Raw genomic sequence first — 18,769 nt, forward strand, 5'->3', positions numbered from 1 at the left:
TCTTTGTCCTCGAGTGATGTATATTAAAACCAATCAGAAAGCCGGAAAGTAGCTGGTTCAGAAGCCAGTGTAATACAAAATATTTTTATCAAATTGGTCTAACTGCTCTTAAAACCAATGTTGTAACTGTGCACTATATAGAAACCCAACACATATTTAGTAAAATGCATTTAGCAATATTTCAAGACCTTGCTTGTAGGCTTAGCAGCAGACAAGAAATAGACAATATAAAATACCAATTTGTTTATTTTAAAACAGGAAGGCTACATACAATAAGAGATCAGATAACAGAGAATGTGGATGTGTGTGTGGGTGTGAGCGAGAGACTATCATTGGTATTTATTAGGGTCCCCATTAGCCACTGCAAACACAGCAGCTACTCTTCCTGGGGTCCACATGAAACAGCATAATACATCAAATTATTAGTCAATAACTGATCATGGTCATGTGTAAAGATCAAAGTCTAGTCTCTTGGAATTGTAGAACTGAGCGCTTCCCTGTTCAATCCTCCTGCAGTAAACACCATCTTTGAAATAGCCCTCATCCACCCAGCCCTGAAAGAGACAGAAAATAGGGATTACTGGACAGAACCGGCCTGGCCTAATCCAGTATAACCAGGTACAGGATCATAAGGGAAGAAGGAAAATAAACTGTGACCACCAGGAAAACAGACCAGGAGCAGAATGGCAGGTACTGTTGATGTTCCTACCCCTAGGACAGTTACTAGAGCAGAAGTGCAGATACTGCTGCCCTTAATTTATTGTCCAATATACTGTAATAGAAAATTAGATAATTCAAACCTGCATCTGCTGACTGCTGAAGGGGCCGTAGAGTTCAGAATTCTCCTCTGTGTCCCATTTATACTCCCACATCACCTGATCACTCACTTAAAGACAAACAAAATATGTTTACACATCTCAAAAGTCAACAAAAATTGCACCTGTAATAATAGTGTAAATGGTTTGGAACCAGCTGACCGCACACCAATTTACTCTCACTAACCTGTCTCATCATCCTGATCCTCTTTGTCCGGAGCTTTGACACTGTGCTTCTCGTCAATTTTGTCAGCAAACATGTCAAGCTCATCTTCTTCCTCCTCCCCATTTAAACTCCTCCCCACCGATTGCTGCTGGCTCTTCCCTTTCAGTGTGTAGGCCAGCTTTTCATATGTCTGCTGGTATATTTCAAACACTCCACTCCCAACCAGTCTGTCTGCAAGTGCCGTGAGCCTGTCCAGTTTTTCGGTATCCCTATTTGTTTCTTCTGCTTTTCCGTTCTCTTCTCTCTGCTTTCCCTTCTTACGCCCACCTAGGCCTCCAAGCCGGCGAAGCCCTGTGGCAACAGTCTCCCCAGGTAATAGCAGCTCCAACACAGCCTCTGTGAGCTGATGCTGGCTGAAGGATGCCAGGGGGTCTTCAACTGGCTCCTTTTCCTCTTCCATGTCTTCCTCTTCGTCACTATCTGCCTGCTTCTCCTCTCGCTGTTTCTCTTCTTCTGCCTCATCTTCATCCCCCACTCTCCTCCTCCTCTTGGCTGCCAGACCTTTCTTCTTTCGTTTAGTAGGTTGCTCTCTTATTTTCACCTAAAGAGCGAGACAAATACATTACTTCACTGTGTGTGACATTTCTGCAGTGAACAACTAATCAAATAACTAAAGACACAGTTACCCAGTCAATGTTGTCAAGCCAGTTGTCCCTGATCTCCTCATCCTTTTTGACGTAGTAGTTTCCTTCAGAGTCAAAGTGCCCTTCTTGCATCTCCTCATCCAGGTTAAAGGGTGTGATGGGAACTCCCTCGTCACAGTCAATTGTTGCCCCCTCCTGACCTAAAACAAAACATGCACTTTTAGACATTAACAGGTAGACTCAGCGATATGTCAGATGCAAAAACTAAACAGCATAGTGGATCAATTTGCCTAACAGCTAAGTGTGTTGAAGCGCGATGCTCAACTTCTCTGCTGATTTGGTCCTGTGGCTACCACGTTGCAATGGGTAAGGCGAACCCATGCACATGTGCAGATACTGTGTGTGACGATGTCAGAGGGAAGTCTTGCATCTCACTCATCCCAATATCTGTGGCGCTGCTTGTGGCAATGCCATTTCTCAGAGTCTACCTTTAAATAACTGTAGGGGCCAGGTCTCAGTTATGAAGACAATCAAATTGGTAAGACAAACCTTCCACATCGTCACTGGCCAATATGTTGTATTTGCTGCTCTTATCTCCATCTTCTTCCTCGTCCTCCTCGTCACTGTCCAGAGAATGTTTCCCCTTGAACCTGGAGCCCGGCCCAACCACGTCCTCACATAACTGGCGAGATCCCAGGTGAGATAAAGCAAACTGGTCAGTATAGAAAACCCTCAAACAAATGCCTCTGGCTAACACAAGTAACAAAGATTATTACATCAAAAAGCATATGTAATTATCATGTCCCACTCTATGCTGTTAAAATTGAATGTAGCACTGTACTGATCTGAGAACAAGTGTTTGTGGCAGCACCTTTTTCTTTGGAACGTCCTCATCCAACAACTCTCCACCATCGCCGTCCCCAAACGTGACTTTTCTTTTTGACATTCTGTTGATGACAGAAGAGAAAACAAATCTAAATGTTTGTAGTATACATGTCTACATATTACTGTACTATAATGAATCAAACGGAAGCAATCTAATTAGCAAACGTTAGCTAACTACTGCGCTAGCTAACGTTAACTAATGTTAGTTAGCTAACCATTTACTGAAGCTTTTGAATAAGTATGTTATCGATATTTAAGCGACTACACTATTCCACGTGACGTTAACTTACGTGATACGATTATCTCCACAATAGTGTGACTACTACAGCTATAGCTAGCTAAATTTGTTTTGTTTTGCTAGCTGACTAACGTTAAGATACTAGCAGGTACCAAGAAAATAACGACACATGCAGAGTTAGTAAGTAACGTTAAAGGGACGTAAGTTAGCTAGCTTCACAACACTTTGCGTGCATCTGAGTATGGATAAGGATAATTAAAAATACCAAAAATACAACATGTATCTAAATGCAGATAGCTAAGGAAAACAAAAACTACCTCGCTAGCTACTAGCTATCGATACGAAAAGTCTGCAAGCGCCATTCAACTAAACAGGAAGTGATGTCGAACTTGATGCGTACAGTTCTGCGGCATGTTCAAGAGGTGTCACGGTCTCAAAAAGTTCTCTAAACAATTCAAAACGTTCAGCACCAGAACGGGGTGTATTCAGAGTGTGTTAATTTCGAAGTGTTTAAATGTATCTATCTCCATGTTAGGGCATTTCATGGGTGTTGGGTGGGGGGGGGGTGTATTTGCCTCTAGACACCAATTTATTGAAGGCCAATGACACTCCTCCTTTTCTTAGGAGCCTTGTGTTGTTACTATGTTCAGGTAAGCCACATAGTATTTTTATAATCTTTGGGCTTCTATGATTTCAGTGCCAGCACAAGTTTTCCCTTGGTCGAGGTCAGATAACTGTTATTGTTCTGTAGTCCTTTTTTGTTTTTATTGTTTATTTATTAAGTTAAATAGGTTAAAAACTGCATTGATAAAGCTATGTTTATGTGGCTCTGGCCCTCATAACCACTCATGTTAATGTAGTGGTGCTATAGGGTCCAACTAGGCCTTAATGAGAGGATTAATTCTTGGTTATGAATCGATCACCAGAGGAAGTTTAAATTTAATCAACTTCAAGAACACATTTAATACAATTTGATATAGTAAGACTTTTTTCTAAAGCATCACTGAGGAAATTATCTTAACATTTTACACAGAACAGGGAAGTGAGGAAGAACACCCCCTCAATGTATACTATCTGGGTAGTAGGTGTGGACTTAAGCGTAGAGGGGAAAGAGAATATTGTGTGTCAGGGTTTTGTTTCCAGGAAGTGGGTTGAGTTATTTATATTTCAACACTTGTCCTCTAGTACCCATGGGAGGACCTGTGTTCGTAACCTGAAACTTTATATTTAAACAATGTCTTATTCTAGATGTGTTGCAGTGAACACAAACTACTGTGGAAATTAGACTGAGAGGAACAAGTGAAGGTTTATGGCAGAAAATCTAAAACATATACAATTGGATGGATAGAGAGTGACCCTGAGAGGTAAGCTTGGATAACACATTACTCCTCCGCTAGACTGGCAAGAGATAGAGGTGGAAATTGTGTGTAGATTTAAGATCATTGTCATAAAGAATGGACTAGTTGAATACAAGATGATGGCAACTGGTTACTGGCAATGTTGCTTTACTGGTGAAAAAGAAAGGCGGTATTATGACAGACAAACAAGGCTCAAATGTTATGTGTCTGTACTACTGGTGCTGGATTGATATTATCAAGGATGCCTTTCATCCTCTAAAGGATCCTCTCTTTGTTGGAGAACGTTGTAATGAAGATCCATGAGAAGATTTTAACCCATTACCTATCCTGCACCTCACCGATAGATAAAGAAGGATATCTCTACAAAAAGGTATTGTAAAACTTGACAGACACAAGCAAGAGCCAAATTACATTATCAATATGCTGTGAGATTCTGTTATAGCACAGTCTCCTCTTGGCCTTTTGCATTTCCCTGCCTAATAATAATTATATCTCATTTGATATTTTAAGCTACTTTATTATTATCAATGTCACCCCCCTCCCCCTCTCTATTTATTATTATCAATGTCACCCCCCCCCCCCCCCTCTATTTATATATCACTGACATAAATAGAACATTGAAATGGAGGGATTTGATTTGATTTGAAATGGAGGGCTTGTATAATGGCACTCATTTGGGTAAAATTATCTCTGTATTTATCTCCGTATCTATTCTCTCACTCTTTATAACTTCCCTTCATCAAAAATATTGTAACTTACTCCTCCCTATCTCCATCTTTCACCCCACCACCCTGGCATCCTCCTCTTACACATACCACATCAGAAAGAGAGGACTTCCTCCTACCAGAGGCGCTGGTTTGTCCTGAAAGCCAATCTCCTGTTCTACCAGGAGCGTCCGGCAGATCGACACCTGCTGGGGGTTATTGTCCTAGAGGGCTGTGCTGTCCAGCGCTGTGAGTCTGAGGGAGGACTGTTTGCCTTCTCCATGGTGTTCAGAGGTTCAGGGCTGAAAACCTACGGGCTTGCTGCTGAGGACCAGCTGGGCCAGGAGAGCTGGGTCAAAGCCCTGCTCACAGCCAGCCACTGCTACCTTTCACTGCTGGTCAGAGACCTGGGGAAGCAGTACGAAGGTGAGTGTGGGGAGAAAGTGTGGTGTGTGTGTGTATTGTTGTATTCATGCTTCAAAAATATGTGTTCCTTTCCTGCCTCTCAACCTGTATTCTTTTGTCACTAAGCAGAGGCTAAACGCCAAGCTGGCCCTGCTGAATCCCATCAACGAACCACTGTGACTGGTCCAGGCTCAATGTGCCTTACCCAATCCATGACTTACCTGAACTCATGCTCCTCCTCCTTCCTCATGCCAGGACCAGCGAGGAGAGAAGGGGGAAGCCACAGTGCCAGTAATGTATTACAAGCCCCTCCAATCCCCAGCAAAGTCATCAATAAGAGGTCCCCTAAGCATTGGCCCAAGAGAAACGCACACGTCACACCTATAAATGGACCAGCACCACCATATGGGGAATGGCCACAAGTGGACTTTGATCCTCTAGAGGATTTCACCAAGCTACATGATTACTATGGAGAGGAGGTGAAGCAGCTGAGAGCTGATTGGCTGAGGAGGAGGCAGGAGGAAGAGGAGCACCTTGAGGAGGATCTCATTGACCTGAGTGAACACTGACCCACAGAAATCAGACAGTCACCACTCTGGTTATTTTGATGAGGACTTTGGTGTGAATGCCAGTAATCTGAAATAAGAAAGTGCCTTTATAATTTGAGGAACTAGAGCATTAAAGAAGAACTAGTCACCTGTGTATACATCATGATGGGATTAAAGTCCTATGAGGTTGATGGTGAGCCTAAAAATGTCTTGTCACAAAGCAGAGACTCATCTTCAAACTCATAAGACTATCACCCATAGTGGTGTTGCAAACAACCGGATGCATCTGGTTGTCAGGGATACAGCCCTGATGTGGGAACTCTGCTTGGGTGTTTCTTTTGCACCTGCTACGTTAGGTTATAGGACTATAATCAGCTCATGCTGTATATACAGGTGACTGGTTCCTCTTAAACACTCTAGTTCCTCAAATGATAGTCACTTTCTTATTTCAGAGTACTGCCACTCCTACTGGTTTGTCTGTTACTGTTTGTAAATTATCATTAAAATCACTGGTCTATTTTCTAGGTAATATTGATGTTAAGTGTGAAGCTTAACTTTCTGTCAGCAATCAGGGTAGTTATGCAATATTGAAGCAAAGAGCTTCCAGTCGAAGCTCGCATCTACTACAAGACCATGGTGCTTACCTACGGAATAGCAAGATAAACTGCCCCACTCTACCTTCAGGCTATGCTCAAAACCTACACCCCAACCCGAGCACTCCGTTCTGCCACCTCAGGTCTCATGGCCCTCCCACCCCTACAGGAGGGCAGCTCCCGATCAGCCCTGTCCATGCTCTTCTCTGTCCTGGCACCTTCTCTGTCCTGGCACTCTGTCCTGGTGGGGGAAGCTAGGACAGCAGAGTCCCTGCCCATTCTCCAAAAACATCTGAAACCCTCTTAAACAGTAACTTAAATAAACAGTATCCTCACCTCGACCCCCCCCCCCCCCTAAAAAAAACAACAACACAGCAACACTTCATCAGTGCTTGACCCCCCTTCCAGCTCTGCTTCTACCGATAGCTATGTTATTGAGGAAATATGTACTTTATATGCCTGTGATTATGTGGTTGTCCCACCTTGCTATCTTAAGATGAATGTACTGACTGTAAGTAGCTCTGGATAAGAGTGTCTGCTGAATGACTCAAATGTAAAACGTAAAACATCCTTGTGATGTGTTAAACTTCATATATATTGATGTGTTGTTACACACTGTCAAGTAAAGGCTTCACATCCCCGTTTAATAAGTTACAGTGCAGCACTATATAATTAGGTGTATATCCTTCATGTTAAATGTATCCATTATTTTTAAGCAACTTTAATGCGCTAAAGGTTGATGCAGCTCAGCCATGCTGTACCACCAGAGGGTGCTACAAACACTAGCTGTGAATTAAACCATTAATGTCCACTGATTAAAAAGTGTGACAAGACTCAGTTTAATTCAATCATCATATTGTTATAGAGAGGGACATAAGTATCAAAGAGCCCTCTCTGGTATTGTCCTGATGGGACATCCATTCACCAGCCAACATGTAACACATTCAGTTGAAAAACCAAGAGATGAAAGTGAGCTAATATTAACAGGATCAATGTAGTCTCTCATGACAGATGTGAGATTTGGATCTGAGTTCTGAGACAAGGATATATGAGGATTAATATAATGTACACTAGTGAGACACCAGTGGTAAAATAAACAAGTTCCGTATTTAAGAATATCAGATCAACGGATCAAACTGAAGTTCACACACGGTGGCAGGTATCCTAGCGGTAAAGAGCATTGGGCTGGGTCGAATCCCTGAGCTGACTAGGTGAAAAATCTGTGAATGTGCCCTTGAGCAAGGTTCACATCCATATATGCTCTGGATCAGCTAAAAGTTTAAACTTTAACCTTTTAAGTTGAAGTGTGAAAGTGGTTTTCTATGTGCGTCTCAAAGATGAGACTTTGGCTTCACCACATAGCAGAAATTCATACCAATCATCTAGAATGTGATAGATTTGTCCAGGGGAGCATGGAAGTGTGTCACCTTACACAAAGCACATACATCTGTATATTAACACCTCCTCACACTGTGACAGGATATAAACAGGCCAAAGGTGTAACCCAGGGCTGTTCAATTCCCTTCCTGGAGGGCCAAAACACTTTGTTTCTACCTGGTAGTTAATCGCACTCACCTGGTGTCCCAGGTCTGAATTATTCCCTTATTAGAAGGAGAGGATGAAAGCCAGAAGTATTTTGTCCCTCCAGGACCGACATTAAACAGCCCTAGTAATCTGTCTTATAATACAGTAGGCTATGTGCACTCTATATAAGGAAGTATGGGGTCCTGTTACAGAACTGTGTGTAGATAATGTATGGTACACCATATGACCAAGCATCCTGGAATGTAACTTCCCTGGTTAAATAAACTAAAGGATCATTAAAAATGACTTTACTTTACACTTTACCATGGCAATAACAAGGCAGATCAGAGGTCATAGAACAACACAGACAACCGGCGGCAGGTTACAGGCCCTACCCTAGTCTCCCGAAGCTTCTCACCTGTCTGGCGGCACTTTGGGTTTAAGTTGTTTAAAATAAAATAAAAGACACCAGACTGGGATATATAAAAATAACTAGATGAGTGGATGAACTATGGATGGACAGTTTTAAAATTGATGATGTGTGTGTGTGTGTGTGTGGGTGGGGACAAGTTTCCTTTGCTATTTTGGTCTTTCTCAGCTGTCCCTCATATATATTCTCCTCAGAGCTCCTCCTGCACCCTCAGTCCCCCTCCCTGTGATCCCCTCCAACATGGCATTAGGAGTGAAGCACTTGAGGAAGGAGAGAGAGCACAGTGTGTGTGTGTGTGTGTGTGTGTGTGTGTGTGTGTGTGTGTGTGTGTGTGTGTGTGTGTGTGTGTGTGTGTGTGTGTGTGTGTGACTATCCTTCTGAGTCCTCAAGGAAAAATGCTATTTTAGGCTTACAGGTTAGGTTTTGGGTTACAATTGGGGTTAGGGTTACAATTAAGGTTAGGAGTTACGGTTTGATATAGGTTTAAGATTAGGGGTTTAGGAATAAAGTTAGGGTTACGGTTAGGTTCAAGGTTAGGGTAAATCGTTTTTAGGATGGGAATAAATTCTTTGGTCACCACAAGGATAGCAATATAAAACTGTGTGTTTGTGTGTGTGTGTGTGTGGGGGGGGGGGCTGTCTGACTTTGTGTATGGCACTATGAAAACAAATAAAAGTGTGTGCATCACTAAAGTAGGATCTCTAATAAAACCTAGGAGAAAAAAGGGCATTGGTCAGAAGTTAACAGTGCCTCAAGTTTCTTGGGTTTTTGCCAAAGGTTAACAACCTGAGGTTGGTTTTAGGGAGTATAGTTTCTTTAGCACTCCTGCCACTGATGGTAAAACCTCTTAACGGGACCCTTGTGCTAATCAAATTAGCAAAATAAAAAAAATCCCCATAAAAATCTGTCTGTTTAAGCTTGATATATCTGAATTGTTTTGGGATGGGCTGCGTCTCCAATCCATCGCATTCGCCGATGTCGGCCTTCTGCATCTGCAGTGGAAAGTGACGGAGCCACAGCGGTGTTTGTCAGTCTTCTTGCAAAAATGTCTGTAGCATCCAATTAATATTACCCCGCCATTGAAAGCTGTGACTCTCATGAACACCTACAAATTGTTGTTTGGCTCTACGACACCCACAAGCCTTTATTTATTTCCCCTTTATTTAACCAGGTAGGCAAGTTGAGAACAAGTTATATTTTCAATTGCGACCTGGCCAAGATAAAGCAAAGCAGTTCGACACATACAACAACACAGAGTTACACATGGAGTAAAACAAACATACAGTCAATAATACAGTAGAAAAATAAGTCTATATACAATGTGAGCAAATGAGGTGCGATAAGGGAGGTAAAGGCAAAAAAAGGCCATAGTGGCGAAGTAAATACAATATAGCAAACACTGGAATGGTAGATTTGCAGTGGAAGAATGTGCTAAGTAGAAATATAAATAATGGGGTGCAAAGGAGCCAAATAAATAAATACAGTAGGGGAAGAGGTAGTTATTTGGGCTAAATTATAGATGGGCTATGTACAGGTGCAGTAATCTGTGAGCTGCTCTGACTGCTGGTGCTTAAAGCTAGTGAGGGAGACATGAGTCTCCAGTTTCAGAGATTTTTGTAGGTCGTTCCAGTTAATGGCAGCAGAGAACTGAAAGGAGAGGCGGCCAAAGGAGGAATTGGTTTTGGGGGTGACCAGAGAAATATACCTGCTGGAGCGCGTGCTACAGGTGGGAGATGCTATGGTGACCAGCGAGCTGAGATAAGGGGTGACTTTACCTAGCAGGGTCTTGTAGATGACCTGGAGACAGTGGGTTTGGCGACGAGTATGAAGCGAGGGCCAGCCAGCGAGAGCATATAGGTCGCAGTGGTGGGTAGTATATGGGGCTTTGGTGACAAAAAGGATGGCACTGTGATAGACTGCATACAATTTATTGAGTAGGGTATTGGAGGCTATTTTGTAAATGACATCGCCGAAGTCGAGGATCGGTAGGATGGTCAGTTTTACAAGGGTATGTTTGGCATTATGAGTGAAGGATGCTTTGTTGCGAAATAGGAAGCCAATTCTAGATTTAACTTTGGATTGGAGATGTTTGATGTGGGTCTGGAAGGAGAGTTTAGTCTAACCAGACACCTAGGTATTTGTAGTTGTCCACGTATTCTAAGTCAGAGCTGTCCAGAGTAGTGATGCTGGACGGGCGGGCAGGTGCGGGCAGTGATCGGTTGGAAAGCATGCATTTAGTTTTATTTGTGTTTGATGCCCTTCCATTCGTGCCCTTCAATTCGATACAAGAAAGCTCAGGAAATTACAAGACTCATTTAAAATTAATTTCCTGAGCTTTCTTGCATCTCTCAGATATAGGACAGAAACTTTTAAAACATACTTCCTTTTTTTGCCATGTATGAATATCATTCAATGCGTTTCTATGGGCTAATAGCAAAAGGCCAAATTCAATGTTCCATCAAATAATAAAATACTGTATATATACACACACACACACACACACACACACACATTACACAGGAGGCTGCGGAGGGGTGGATGGCTCGTAATAATGGCTGGAACGGTTATGAATGGAAGGGCATCAAACACATGGAAACCATGCGTTTGATACCATTCCATTTAATCCGCTCCAGCCATTACCACAAGCCAGTCCCCCCCAAATTAAGGTGCCACCAACCAACTGTGAAATATATACACATACTGTAACTGGTCAAAAGTTTGGACACGCCTACTCATTCAAGGGTTTTTCCTTTATTTTCTACATAATAATATATAAAATGCCTAGAGAGTGCAAAAGTGTCATCAAGGCAAAGGGTGGCTACTTTGAAGAATCACAAACATAAAATATATTTTGATTTGTTTAACACTTTTTTGGTTACTACATGATTTCATATGTGTTATTTCATAGTGTTTTCTTCACTATTATTCTACAATGTAGAATATATAAAAAAATAAAGAATAACACTGGAATGAGTAGGTGTGTCCAAACTTCTGACTGGTACTCGATATACAGTGCATTCAGAAAGTATTCAGACCCCTTGACTTTTTCCACATTCTGTTACATTACAGCCTTACTCTAAAATGTTTTTTTTTTTAAACTATATCCTCAATCTACACACAATACCCCATAATGAAAAAGCAAAAACAGATTCTTAGAAATGTTTTCAAATTTATTCCAAATAAAAAACTGAAATATAACATTTACTTAAGTATTCTGACCCCTACTTAGCACTTTGTTGAAGCACCTTTGGCAGCGATTACAGCTTCGAGTCTTCTTGGGTATGACCCAACAAGCTTGGCACACCTGTATTTGGAGTTTCCCCATTCTTCACTGCAGATGCTCTCAAGCTCTGTCAGGATGGATGGGGAGCGTCGCTGCACAGCTATTTTCAGGTCTCTCCAGAGATGTTTGATTGGGTTCAAGTCCGGGCTCTGGCTGGGCCACTCAAGGACATTCAGAGACTTGTCCCGAAGCCACTCCTGCGTTGTCTTGGCTGTGTGCTTAGGGTTGTTGTCCTGTTGGATGGTGAACCTTCACCCCAGTCTGAGGTCCTGAGTGCTCTGGAGCAGGTTTTCCTCAAGGATCTCTATTTTTCTTCGTTCATCTTTCCTTCAAATCATGACTAGTCTCCCAGTCCCTGCTACTGAAAAATATCCCCACAGCATGATGCTACCACCACCATGCTTCAACGTAGGGATGGTGCCAGGTTTCCTCCAGACGTGACGCTTGGCATTCAGGCCAAAGAGTTCAATCTTGGTTTCATCAGACCAGAGAATCTTGTTTCTCATGGTCTGAGTGTCTTTAGGTGCCTTGTGGCAAACTCCAAGCGGGTTGTCATGTGCCTTTTACTGAGGAGTGTCTTCCGTCTGGCCACTCTACCATAAAGGCCTGATTGGTGGAGTGCTGCAGAGATAGTTGTCCTTCTGGAAAGTTCTCCCATCTCAACAGAGGAATTCTGGAGCTCTGTCAGAGGGACCATCGGGTTCTTGGTCATCTCCCTGACCAAGGCCCTTCTCCCCCGATTGCTCATTGGCAGGGCAGCTAGCTCTAGAAAGAGTCTTGGTGGTTCCAAACTTCTCCATTTAAGAATAAAGGAGGCCACTGTGTTCTTGGGGACCTTCAATGCTGCAGAATTTGCAGTGCCTCGACTCAGTCCTGTCTCTGAGCTCTACGGACGGTTCCTTCAACCTCATGGCTTGGTTTTTGCTCTGACATGCACTTTCCACTGTGGGAACTTATATAGACAGGTGTGTGGCTTTCCAAATCATGTCCAATCAATTGAATTTACCACAGGGGGACTCCAATCAAGTTGTAGAAACATCTCAAGGATGACCAATGGAAACAGGATGCATCTGAGCTCCATTTTGAGTCTCATAGCAAAGGGTCTGAACACTTATAAGATATTTAAACAAAAAGTTTAATACATTTGCTAAAATTTCAACATCTACTTTTTTTATTCTCTTTGTCATTATGGGGTATTGTGTGTAGATTGACGAGGGGAAAAAATGTATGTAATCCATTTTAGAATAAAACTGTCAAGGGGTTTGAATACTTTTTTTGGAATACTTTTCGAATGCACTGTATATGCACTGTATATATATATATATATATAAATATGATTTGTTTTATTATTATTATTATTTAATGAAACATTAAATTTGGCCTTTTCCTATTAACTCAGATATATACCACTAGAGGTCCTTAAATTCAAAATCAAACAGCCGAATGGTCCTTGGTATAACCATCTTACAACTTCATATGTTAGCCTAATAGAAACCCAGGCTCGGGCCCTTAGACTCTAAAGGGATTATGGGAGACCTCACTACCGACACCAATTAACACGGTCTAGTATACACAAACACTGTACCAGAGTACACATGCATGCTGGACAGTGCAGTGCCATGCAAAATGTGAGAAGGCCGTTTCAATTGCCTGTGGAAATCGCTGGACATATGAACATAGAAAGTGTAGACAGATAAATATATCTACCCATGCATGCACATGCATAAACATTTACATTTCAAGTCGCTGAGAGCACAAAATGTGTTTATTTAAGCCTTTAATATTGTAATGTAAAAACTAAAGTCAATGATAGGTTGATGTGCCACACTGAAGGGTGATGGTGATGGAGACTATGGAGGGGTGGGACGGTGCCAAGATGTGTCCAGCCAGCCAGCAGTCCATCAAGCCTTTTACGTCCTGAATGTCCATATTAGTCCACGTGGGACACTAAACGTATGGCCTGGTCCCTGTTGTATCGGGTTCCCTTCATTCCAAGACTCCTGGGTCTATTTCTGATCTCCTGTAAGGTGATAGCTTGTCCCTCATTCTGCCTGTCGCTTAACTTTTGCTTCAAACTCATCCCTCCCTCTCTCCCTCTCTCTGCCTCTACAAATCCAAACTTGAGGCTGTGGCTAAAGTTAGCGCGGTCTACAGAGGTATATAAGCCCCCGAGGATAGGGGTTTAATGCGGCTTCACATCAGTCTCTTCTCTTGTTGACCATCCAAACCTCCATACATACCGTCTCGAGATGGTGAGTAACACCGGTCCTCACTTTCTGACTGCTTACCTGTCCACTACTCTGTGTGCTGTCGATGGGAACCTCCAGGAATAACACAGCATTCCCAGATTTTCTTGTTTTTCTATTTTAAGCTTTTTTGCTAGATTGAAAAATAAATTTTGGAACTTTTTAAAACTCAACTGTACTTTGGACATTTTTGGGTGGTGACATTTTTAGACATTTTGTGTAAAGCTGTTCCTGGATATACAATATCATTCACAGGATCTATACATTTTATAACACTTTAATAACAACATTTATATAGAAGATGCTGTAAACGGTTAGCTACCTGAGGATAATTAATGTTTTAATACATCCACATTCAAAAACACTGTCCTCTGTCCTGAGCCAGAGAAAGATTGTACCTGAACTGTTCTGAGAACATTTCAAGAGCTAGGTAGTAAGGGATGTTAAACTACATTTAAGACATAGTGGCAGGATTTAATGGTGGACCACACATATTCACCCCACATCACACTGTCAGATCAAAGACTGTAACACTAGATGGCGGACGGAATAGTGTACTGGACCTACACACAAGGACATCCTTTCACCTGTCGCTGACCAGGAACAGCTTGACACTGAAGTCAAAGGTCACTAATTGGCCTTCTGAGGGCTACAGCTGCAGGATGAACAGACCTAGAAGGTCCCATTGTTAAGCAGTTGATGTGTTTGTCCTTCAGGCACCCAAGAAGGCCAAGAGGAGGGGAGCAGCAGCAGAGGGCGGTTCCTCCAACGTGTTCTCCATGTTTGAGCAGAGCCAGATCCAGGAGTACAAGGAGGTGAGGATTTCTTAACACACTATGCAACACCTCATCACTTTTACACCTTAAAATGTCAATGGGATAGATTTCCTTTCAACTCCCTATCTGGGTTGAGAGTGAGTGACTCTAGTCTGGCCACCAGTCAGTTTCATTGTAACCTAATTCTGCTGTAGAGTGGCTGAAATAGTTGCTTACGCTGAAACAGACAGGCACAGCGGCTAAATTGATACTGTTATAAACATGAGTCAATCATGATGTACTGTTTTTCCTTGTTTCATTAAAGGAGCGAACCCTAAATTAGATTGTGGGGGCTGGCCTCTGATTGGTAAATTCTCAGTGCAGTTGCTATTTTGTCGTCCCCCCCCCCCACCTCTCTCCCATCTTAATAAAGCAAAGAATGTCATGAGGAGAAGCTCTGAAGCTTCTGTAACCTTTTGGAGCTCTCCAGGCCTCCCTCTCGTCTGAGCCTTCAGCTGTCACTCAACCTCTCATCTTAAGTCCTCTGCTGCTGAGGGCTGCATGTTTAAGTATGGCAGGACAACTGGGCCCTGGTTGGCCATGGGGGGGGGGGGGGGGGGGGGTGGACAGGGGGAGAACAGGTGGGGACAGAGTGAAACAGAAGGGGTGGGGGGCGGCACCTTCTTGAGCTTCTGATAAAGTCTAGAGTTTGGAAGGCAGGATAGTGTACCTGATTATGAGGAGAGGAAGGTTGGAGAGGTGAACGGTAAGGGGGTAGAAAGTGGAAGGAGTGTAGGGAAGGATACTGTATGTATGGAAGGATGGATAAGGTCAGGAAACAGGGATCTGGCAGTAGGTGGGAGATTGTATATGATAGTATGTGTTTTCAAAAGTGTTGTCAAGGGATATGGGCACAGACTTGATGGAGGGAATTCTTGCTGCTGTATGTGATACAGACTTCTTAAGTTTCACTTGGGGAATGTCTGATATCATCATTGGGACAGTCTTAACACTTTGTAAGGATGGGGGGAGTGTGTGTGCATGTGTGTGAGTCAGGAAGATGGATTACCAGCTGCTTTTTTAAGTTCAAGATCAACCATGGGGTTCCTCTTGGGTTTCATAGACGTGAGAGATGAGGTCCAGAGACAGGCTGGGACAGTGGAAGAAGGATTTAACAGGTGTAACTTAATGAGCTCTCCCTAAATGAACTTGTAAGAATTTACATTTCTTCTGTTCTTTTTAGTTCTCGCCTAACAAGGGTTACATAGCATTGTGCCATAAATAGGCAGCACCTGGCACTTAAATGACCATAGTTGACAGAGGTGTCTCTAAGTTGTATGGAGTGCACATGCTACCCACGTCCCACTACGCACAGGACTGAACCCCCCCTCCTCCATGTCCCACTACGCACAGGACTGAATCCCCCCTCCTCCATGTCCCACTACGCACAGGACTGAACCCCCCCTCCTCCATGTCCCACTACGCACAGGACTGAACCCCCCCTCCTCCATGTCCCACTACGCACAGGACTGAACCCCCCCTCCTCCATGTCCCACTATGCACAGGACTGAACCCCCCCTCCTCCATGTCCCACTACGCACAGGACTGAACCCCCCCTCCTCCATGTCCCACTACACACAGGACTGAACCCCCCCTCCTCCATGTCCCACTACGCACAGGACTGAACCCCCCCCTCCTCCATGTCCCACTACACACAGGACTGAACCCCCCCCTCCTCCATGTCCCACTACACACAGGACTGAACCCCCCCTCCTCCATGTCCCACTACACACAGGACTGAACCCCCCGTCCTCCATGTCCCACTACGCACAGGACTGAACACCCCTCCTCCATGTCCCACTACACACAGGACTGAACCCCCCGTCCTCCATGTCCCACTACGCACAGGACTGAACACCCCTTCTCCATGTCCCACTACGCACAGGACTGAACACCCCTCCTCCATGTCCCACTACACACAGGACTGAACCCCCCGTCCTCCATGTCCCACTACGCACAGGACTGAACACCCCTCCTCCATGTCCCACTACGCACAGGACTGAACACCCCTCCTCCATGTCCCACTGGGGATGACAACTTGGCAGACTCCGGTGACTGGTGTTCATGTCATGTCAGACATTCTCTGTCTTCCTCACTTCTTCCCTCCCTCCTTCTCACCTTCTCAGGCTTTCACAATCATTGACCAGAACAGAGACGGTATCATCAGCAAGGATGACTTGAGGGACGTGCTGGCCTCAATGGGTGAGCAAGGGTTACATTTAAGACCTTTTAAGATTCTGAGGACATATTATGTGACTGATTTGTCTTAAAAGTGTGCGTTAGTATGTCCACAATGTCCTATATGTACTGTATATGTGTGTGTGTGTGAGAGATAGAGATAGATAATGGTGCTAGCTAACCTACACTCCCTCCCTGCTCTGTAGGCCAGTTGAATGTGAAGAATGAGGAGCTGGAAGCTATGGTCAAGGAGGCCAGCGGCCCCATCAACTTTACCGTCTTCCTCACCATGTTCGGAGAGAAGCTCAAGGGTGGGTCTATAACTCACTGTACTTGCTTGCTCTATTTATGTTTCACAATCTCATTTCTTGGTTTGACTCTGTTAGGCTCACTGTCTAACTTGTTATAACCAGGTTATAATCGCTTCAAAGTGTTAGTGGCTTTCTAAGTACACTCCCATATCTGAGGACATTGCACGTGTCTTGCTGTCAGTGTAACATGCCTGACTGATGCTTTGTGTGTCTCAGGTGCTGATCCCGAGGATGTCATCGTTAGTGCTTTCAAGGTCCTGGACCCCGATGCTACCGGTTTCATCAAGAAGGACTTGTGAGAATATTTCCTTCCTTATTTTACAGTTGTAGTAATGAGTGCACTCCATAACAGAATCCACAGCTTCATGAATGTTTTTGACTTTGTCTCCCTCTCTCTCTAGCCTTCAGGAGCTCCTGACCACTCAGTGCGACAGGTTCTCTGCAGAGGAGGTGAATACATTTCTAATCATTCAGTTTGAATATCATCATGATCTCTCGTTGTCCCTTGACTTGGCGAGTGGCTGACCCTCCTTCTCCTCCCCTCAGATGAAGAACCTGTGGGCTGCCTTCCCCCCAGATGTGGCCGGCAACGTAGACTACAAGCAAATCTGCTACGTCATCACACACGGAGAGGAGAAGGAGGAGTAATGAAACAGACAGAAGAAAAGAAAACAGCCTCCCTTGTCATTCTACCTTCCTGCTCCTCTCTTCTTCCTTCTATTCTCTCATACCTTCCTTCTCTGTATGTGTACTCATGTGCTCTGTCTCTCACTCATACAAATTCTCTAAAAGACTTGTCTCCACTCAAGACATTTGTGTGAGAGCGGGTGCTCATGGGTTGTCTATGTTTGTTCGTGGGGATATGGGATTATTTTCAATAAAAATGATCTTTTAACATCTCCATCTCTTTCTCATCCACTTTCCCTTCCCTTAACCCTCTTCCTCCTTTTCATCTCTTACTCATATCTATCGTTGGTTGTTTCCCCAGTCTCTTTGTTAGAAGAAATGCACACAGCAAGTCGTATTCCACTGCTGTGGTATGGATGTGTAAACCCCAAGGTGAAACGGAGCACCAGTCTTTGCCTCGGCTGCAACAGCTCAGAGATTAGACCTGGAAGTCCTTTCACTCCCCCTTAATTTAACCCTCAGATGGGCAAATAAACCAAACAGAGGGATATCGTTCTATAAATATTGTAGATGTTATCTCTTGTAGATAAGATGGGAAAATAGGAGATATTCTAAGAAGGAATGAGGCTAGAGAAAAACATGGTCTCCTTAAAGTGACGGCTACGTTTTTCTCAAGAAGTGAAAGGCTGCTAGAGAGAAGAGAAAGGACCCAAAGAAAACACTCGTCTTCACCTCCTTTCCCTCCTCCCTTTCCTCCTTTACTTCTACCTCTGTTTTCTATAAGCTCCTTTGTTTTCTGCACCTGGACTAGCTTTAGTCTACCAGAAACTCCTCTGTAACGAATAAAAGGGACTAACTGTGAATAAAAGCTCTTATCTTTTGTACACTAGTGTCTCTGTTCATGAGTGGTTCTGATAGAGTGGGATTGAGAAACAACAGGGCTGGTGTGGGTCTATTTCCTGTGCTGTGTGCACTGGGGGAAGAAATACAAATTCTGAG

General features: G+C 43.5%; 3 protein-coding genes across 6 annotated transcripts; 2 read left to right on the forward strand and 1 right to left on the reverse strand.

The window, feature by feature from the left end:
• Nucleotides 1-228: 228 nt before the first annotated feature.
• On the reverse strand, nt 229-3,195 carry LOC110538632 (CD2 antigen cytoplasmic tail-binding protein 2). 2 transcript variants are annotated; one of them, XM_021625570.2, is made up of 7 exons: nt 3,066-3,195; nt 2,497-2,572; nt 2,175-2,307; nt 1,668-1,825; nt 1,003-1,582; nt 801-886; nt 229-554 (listed from the first exon to the last, which is right to left on the reverse strand). In XM_021625570.2, exons 2-7 carry the CDS (start codon nt 2,569-2,571, stop codon nt 444-446), a joined length of 1,143 nt encoding a protein of 380 aa, XP_021481245.1. In that variant the 5' UTR covers nt 2,572; nt 3,066-3,195; the 3' UTR covers nt 229-443. The 2 variants fall into 2 exon arrangements, with proteins under 2 accessions (XP_021481245.1, XP_021481246.1); XM_021625571.2 differs by having other exon boundaries at nt 2,801-3,112.
• An 83-nt stretch (nt 3,196-3,278) lies between these two features.
• On the forward strand, nt 3,279-8,593 carry zgc:153733 (PH_Ses domain-containing protein). 3 transcript variants are annotated; one of them, XM_036938783.1, is made up of 5 exons: nt 3,296-3,398; nt 3,997-4,112; nt 4,368-4,476; nt 4,930-5,236; nt 5,345-8,588. In XM_036938783.1, the coding sequence occupies exons 3-5, from the start codon at nt 4,396-4,398 to the stop codon at nt 5,782-5,784; spliced, it is 828 nt and encodes a 275-aa protein (XP_036794678.1). In that variant the 5' UTR covers nt 3,296-3,398; nt 3,997-4,112; nt 4,368-4,395; the 3' UTR covers nt 5,785-8,588. The 3 variants fall into 3 exon arrangements, with proteins under 3 accessions (XP_036794679.1, XP_036794677.1, XP_036794678.1); XM_036938784.1 differs by lacking the exon at nt 3,997-4,112 and having other exon boundaries at nt 3,279-3,398; nt 5,471-8,593; XM_036938782.1 differs by lacking the exon at nt 3,997-4,112 and having other exon boundaries at nt 3,279-3,398; nt 5,345-8,589.
• Nucleotides 8,594-13,632: 5,039 nt separating this feature from the next.
• On the forward strand, nt 13,633-18,654 carry LOC118936245 (myosin regulatory light chain 2, skeletal muscle isoform type 2-like). The gene is made up of 7 exons (XM_036938785.1): nt 13,633-13,845; nt 14,556-14,654; nt 16,781-16,856; nt 17,039-17,143; nt 17,360-17,438; nt 17,545-17,593; nt 17,690-18,654. Exons 1-7 carry the CDS (start codon nt 13,843-13,845, stop codon nt 17,789-17,791), a joined length of 513 nt encoding a protein of 170 aa, XP_036794680.1. The 5' UTR covers nt 13,633-13,842; the 3' UTR covers nt 17,792-18,654.
• Nucleotides 18,655-18,769: the final 115 nt, after the last annotated feature.

This window comes from Oncorhynchus mykiss, chromosome 12 (assembly GCF_013265735.2).
Source record: "Oncorhynchus mykiss isolate Arlee chromosome 12, USDA_OmykA_1.1, whole genome shotgun sequence".
Classification (NCBI taxonomy): Eukaryota; Metazoa; Chordata; class Actinopteri; order Salmoniformes; family Salmonidae; genus Oncorhynchus; species Oncorhynchus mykiss.

Coding starts and splice junctions, on each gene's coding strand:
- zgc:153733 (XM_036938782.1), top strand. Junction 4,477..4,929: donor AAGGATATCTCTACAAAAAG/GTATTGTAAAAC, acceptor ATACCACATCAG/AAAGAGAGGACTTCCTCCTA. Junction 5,237..5,344: donor CCTGGGGAAGCAGTACGAAG/GTGAGTGTGGGG, acceptor GTCACTAAGCAG/AGGCTAAACGCCAAGCTGGC.
- LOC110538632 (XM_021625570.2), bottom strand. CDS start 2,571: ATGTCAAAAAGAAAAGTCACGTTTGGGGACGGCGATGGTGGAGAGTTG. Junction 2,308..2,496: donor AGGACGTTCCAAAGAAAAAG/GTGCTGCCACAA, acceptor GGATCTCGCCAG/TTATGTGAGGACGTGGTTGG. Junction 555..800: donor TCAGCAGTCAGCAGATGCAG/GTTTGAATTATC, acceptor TGTCTCTTTCAG/GGCTGGGTGGATGAGGGCTA.
- LOC118936245 (XM_036938785.1), top strand. Junction 14,655..16,780: donor AGATCCAGGAGTACAAGGAG/GTGAGGATTTCT, acceptor TCACCTTCTCAG/GCTTTCACAATCATTGACCA. Junction 17,144..17,359: donor GTTCGGAGAGAAGCTCAAGG/GTGGGTCTATAA, acceptor TGTGTGTCTCAG/GTGCTGATCCCGAGGATGTC.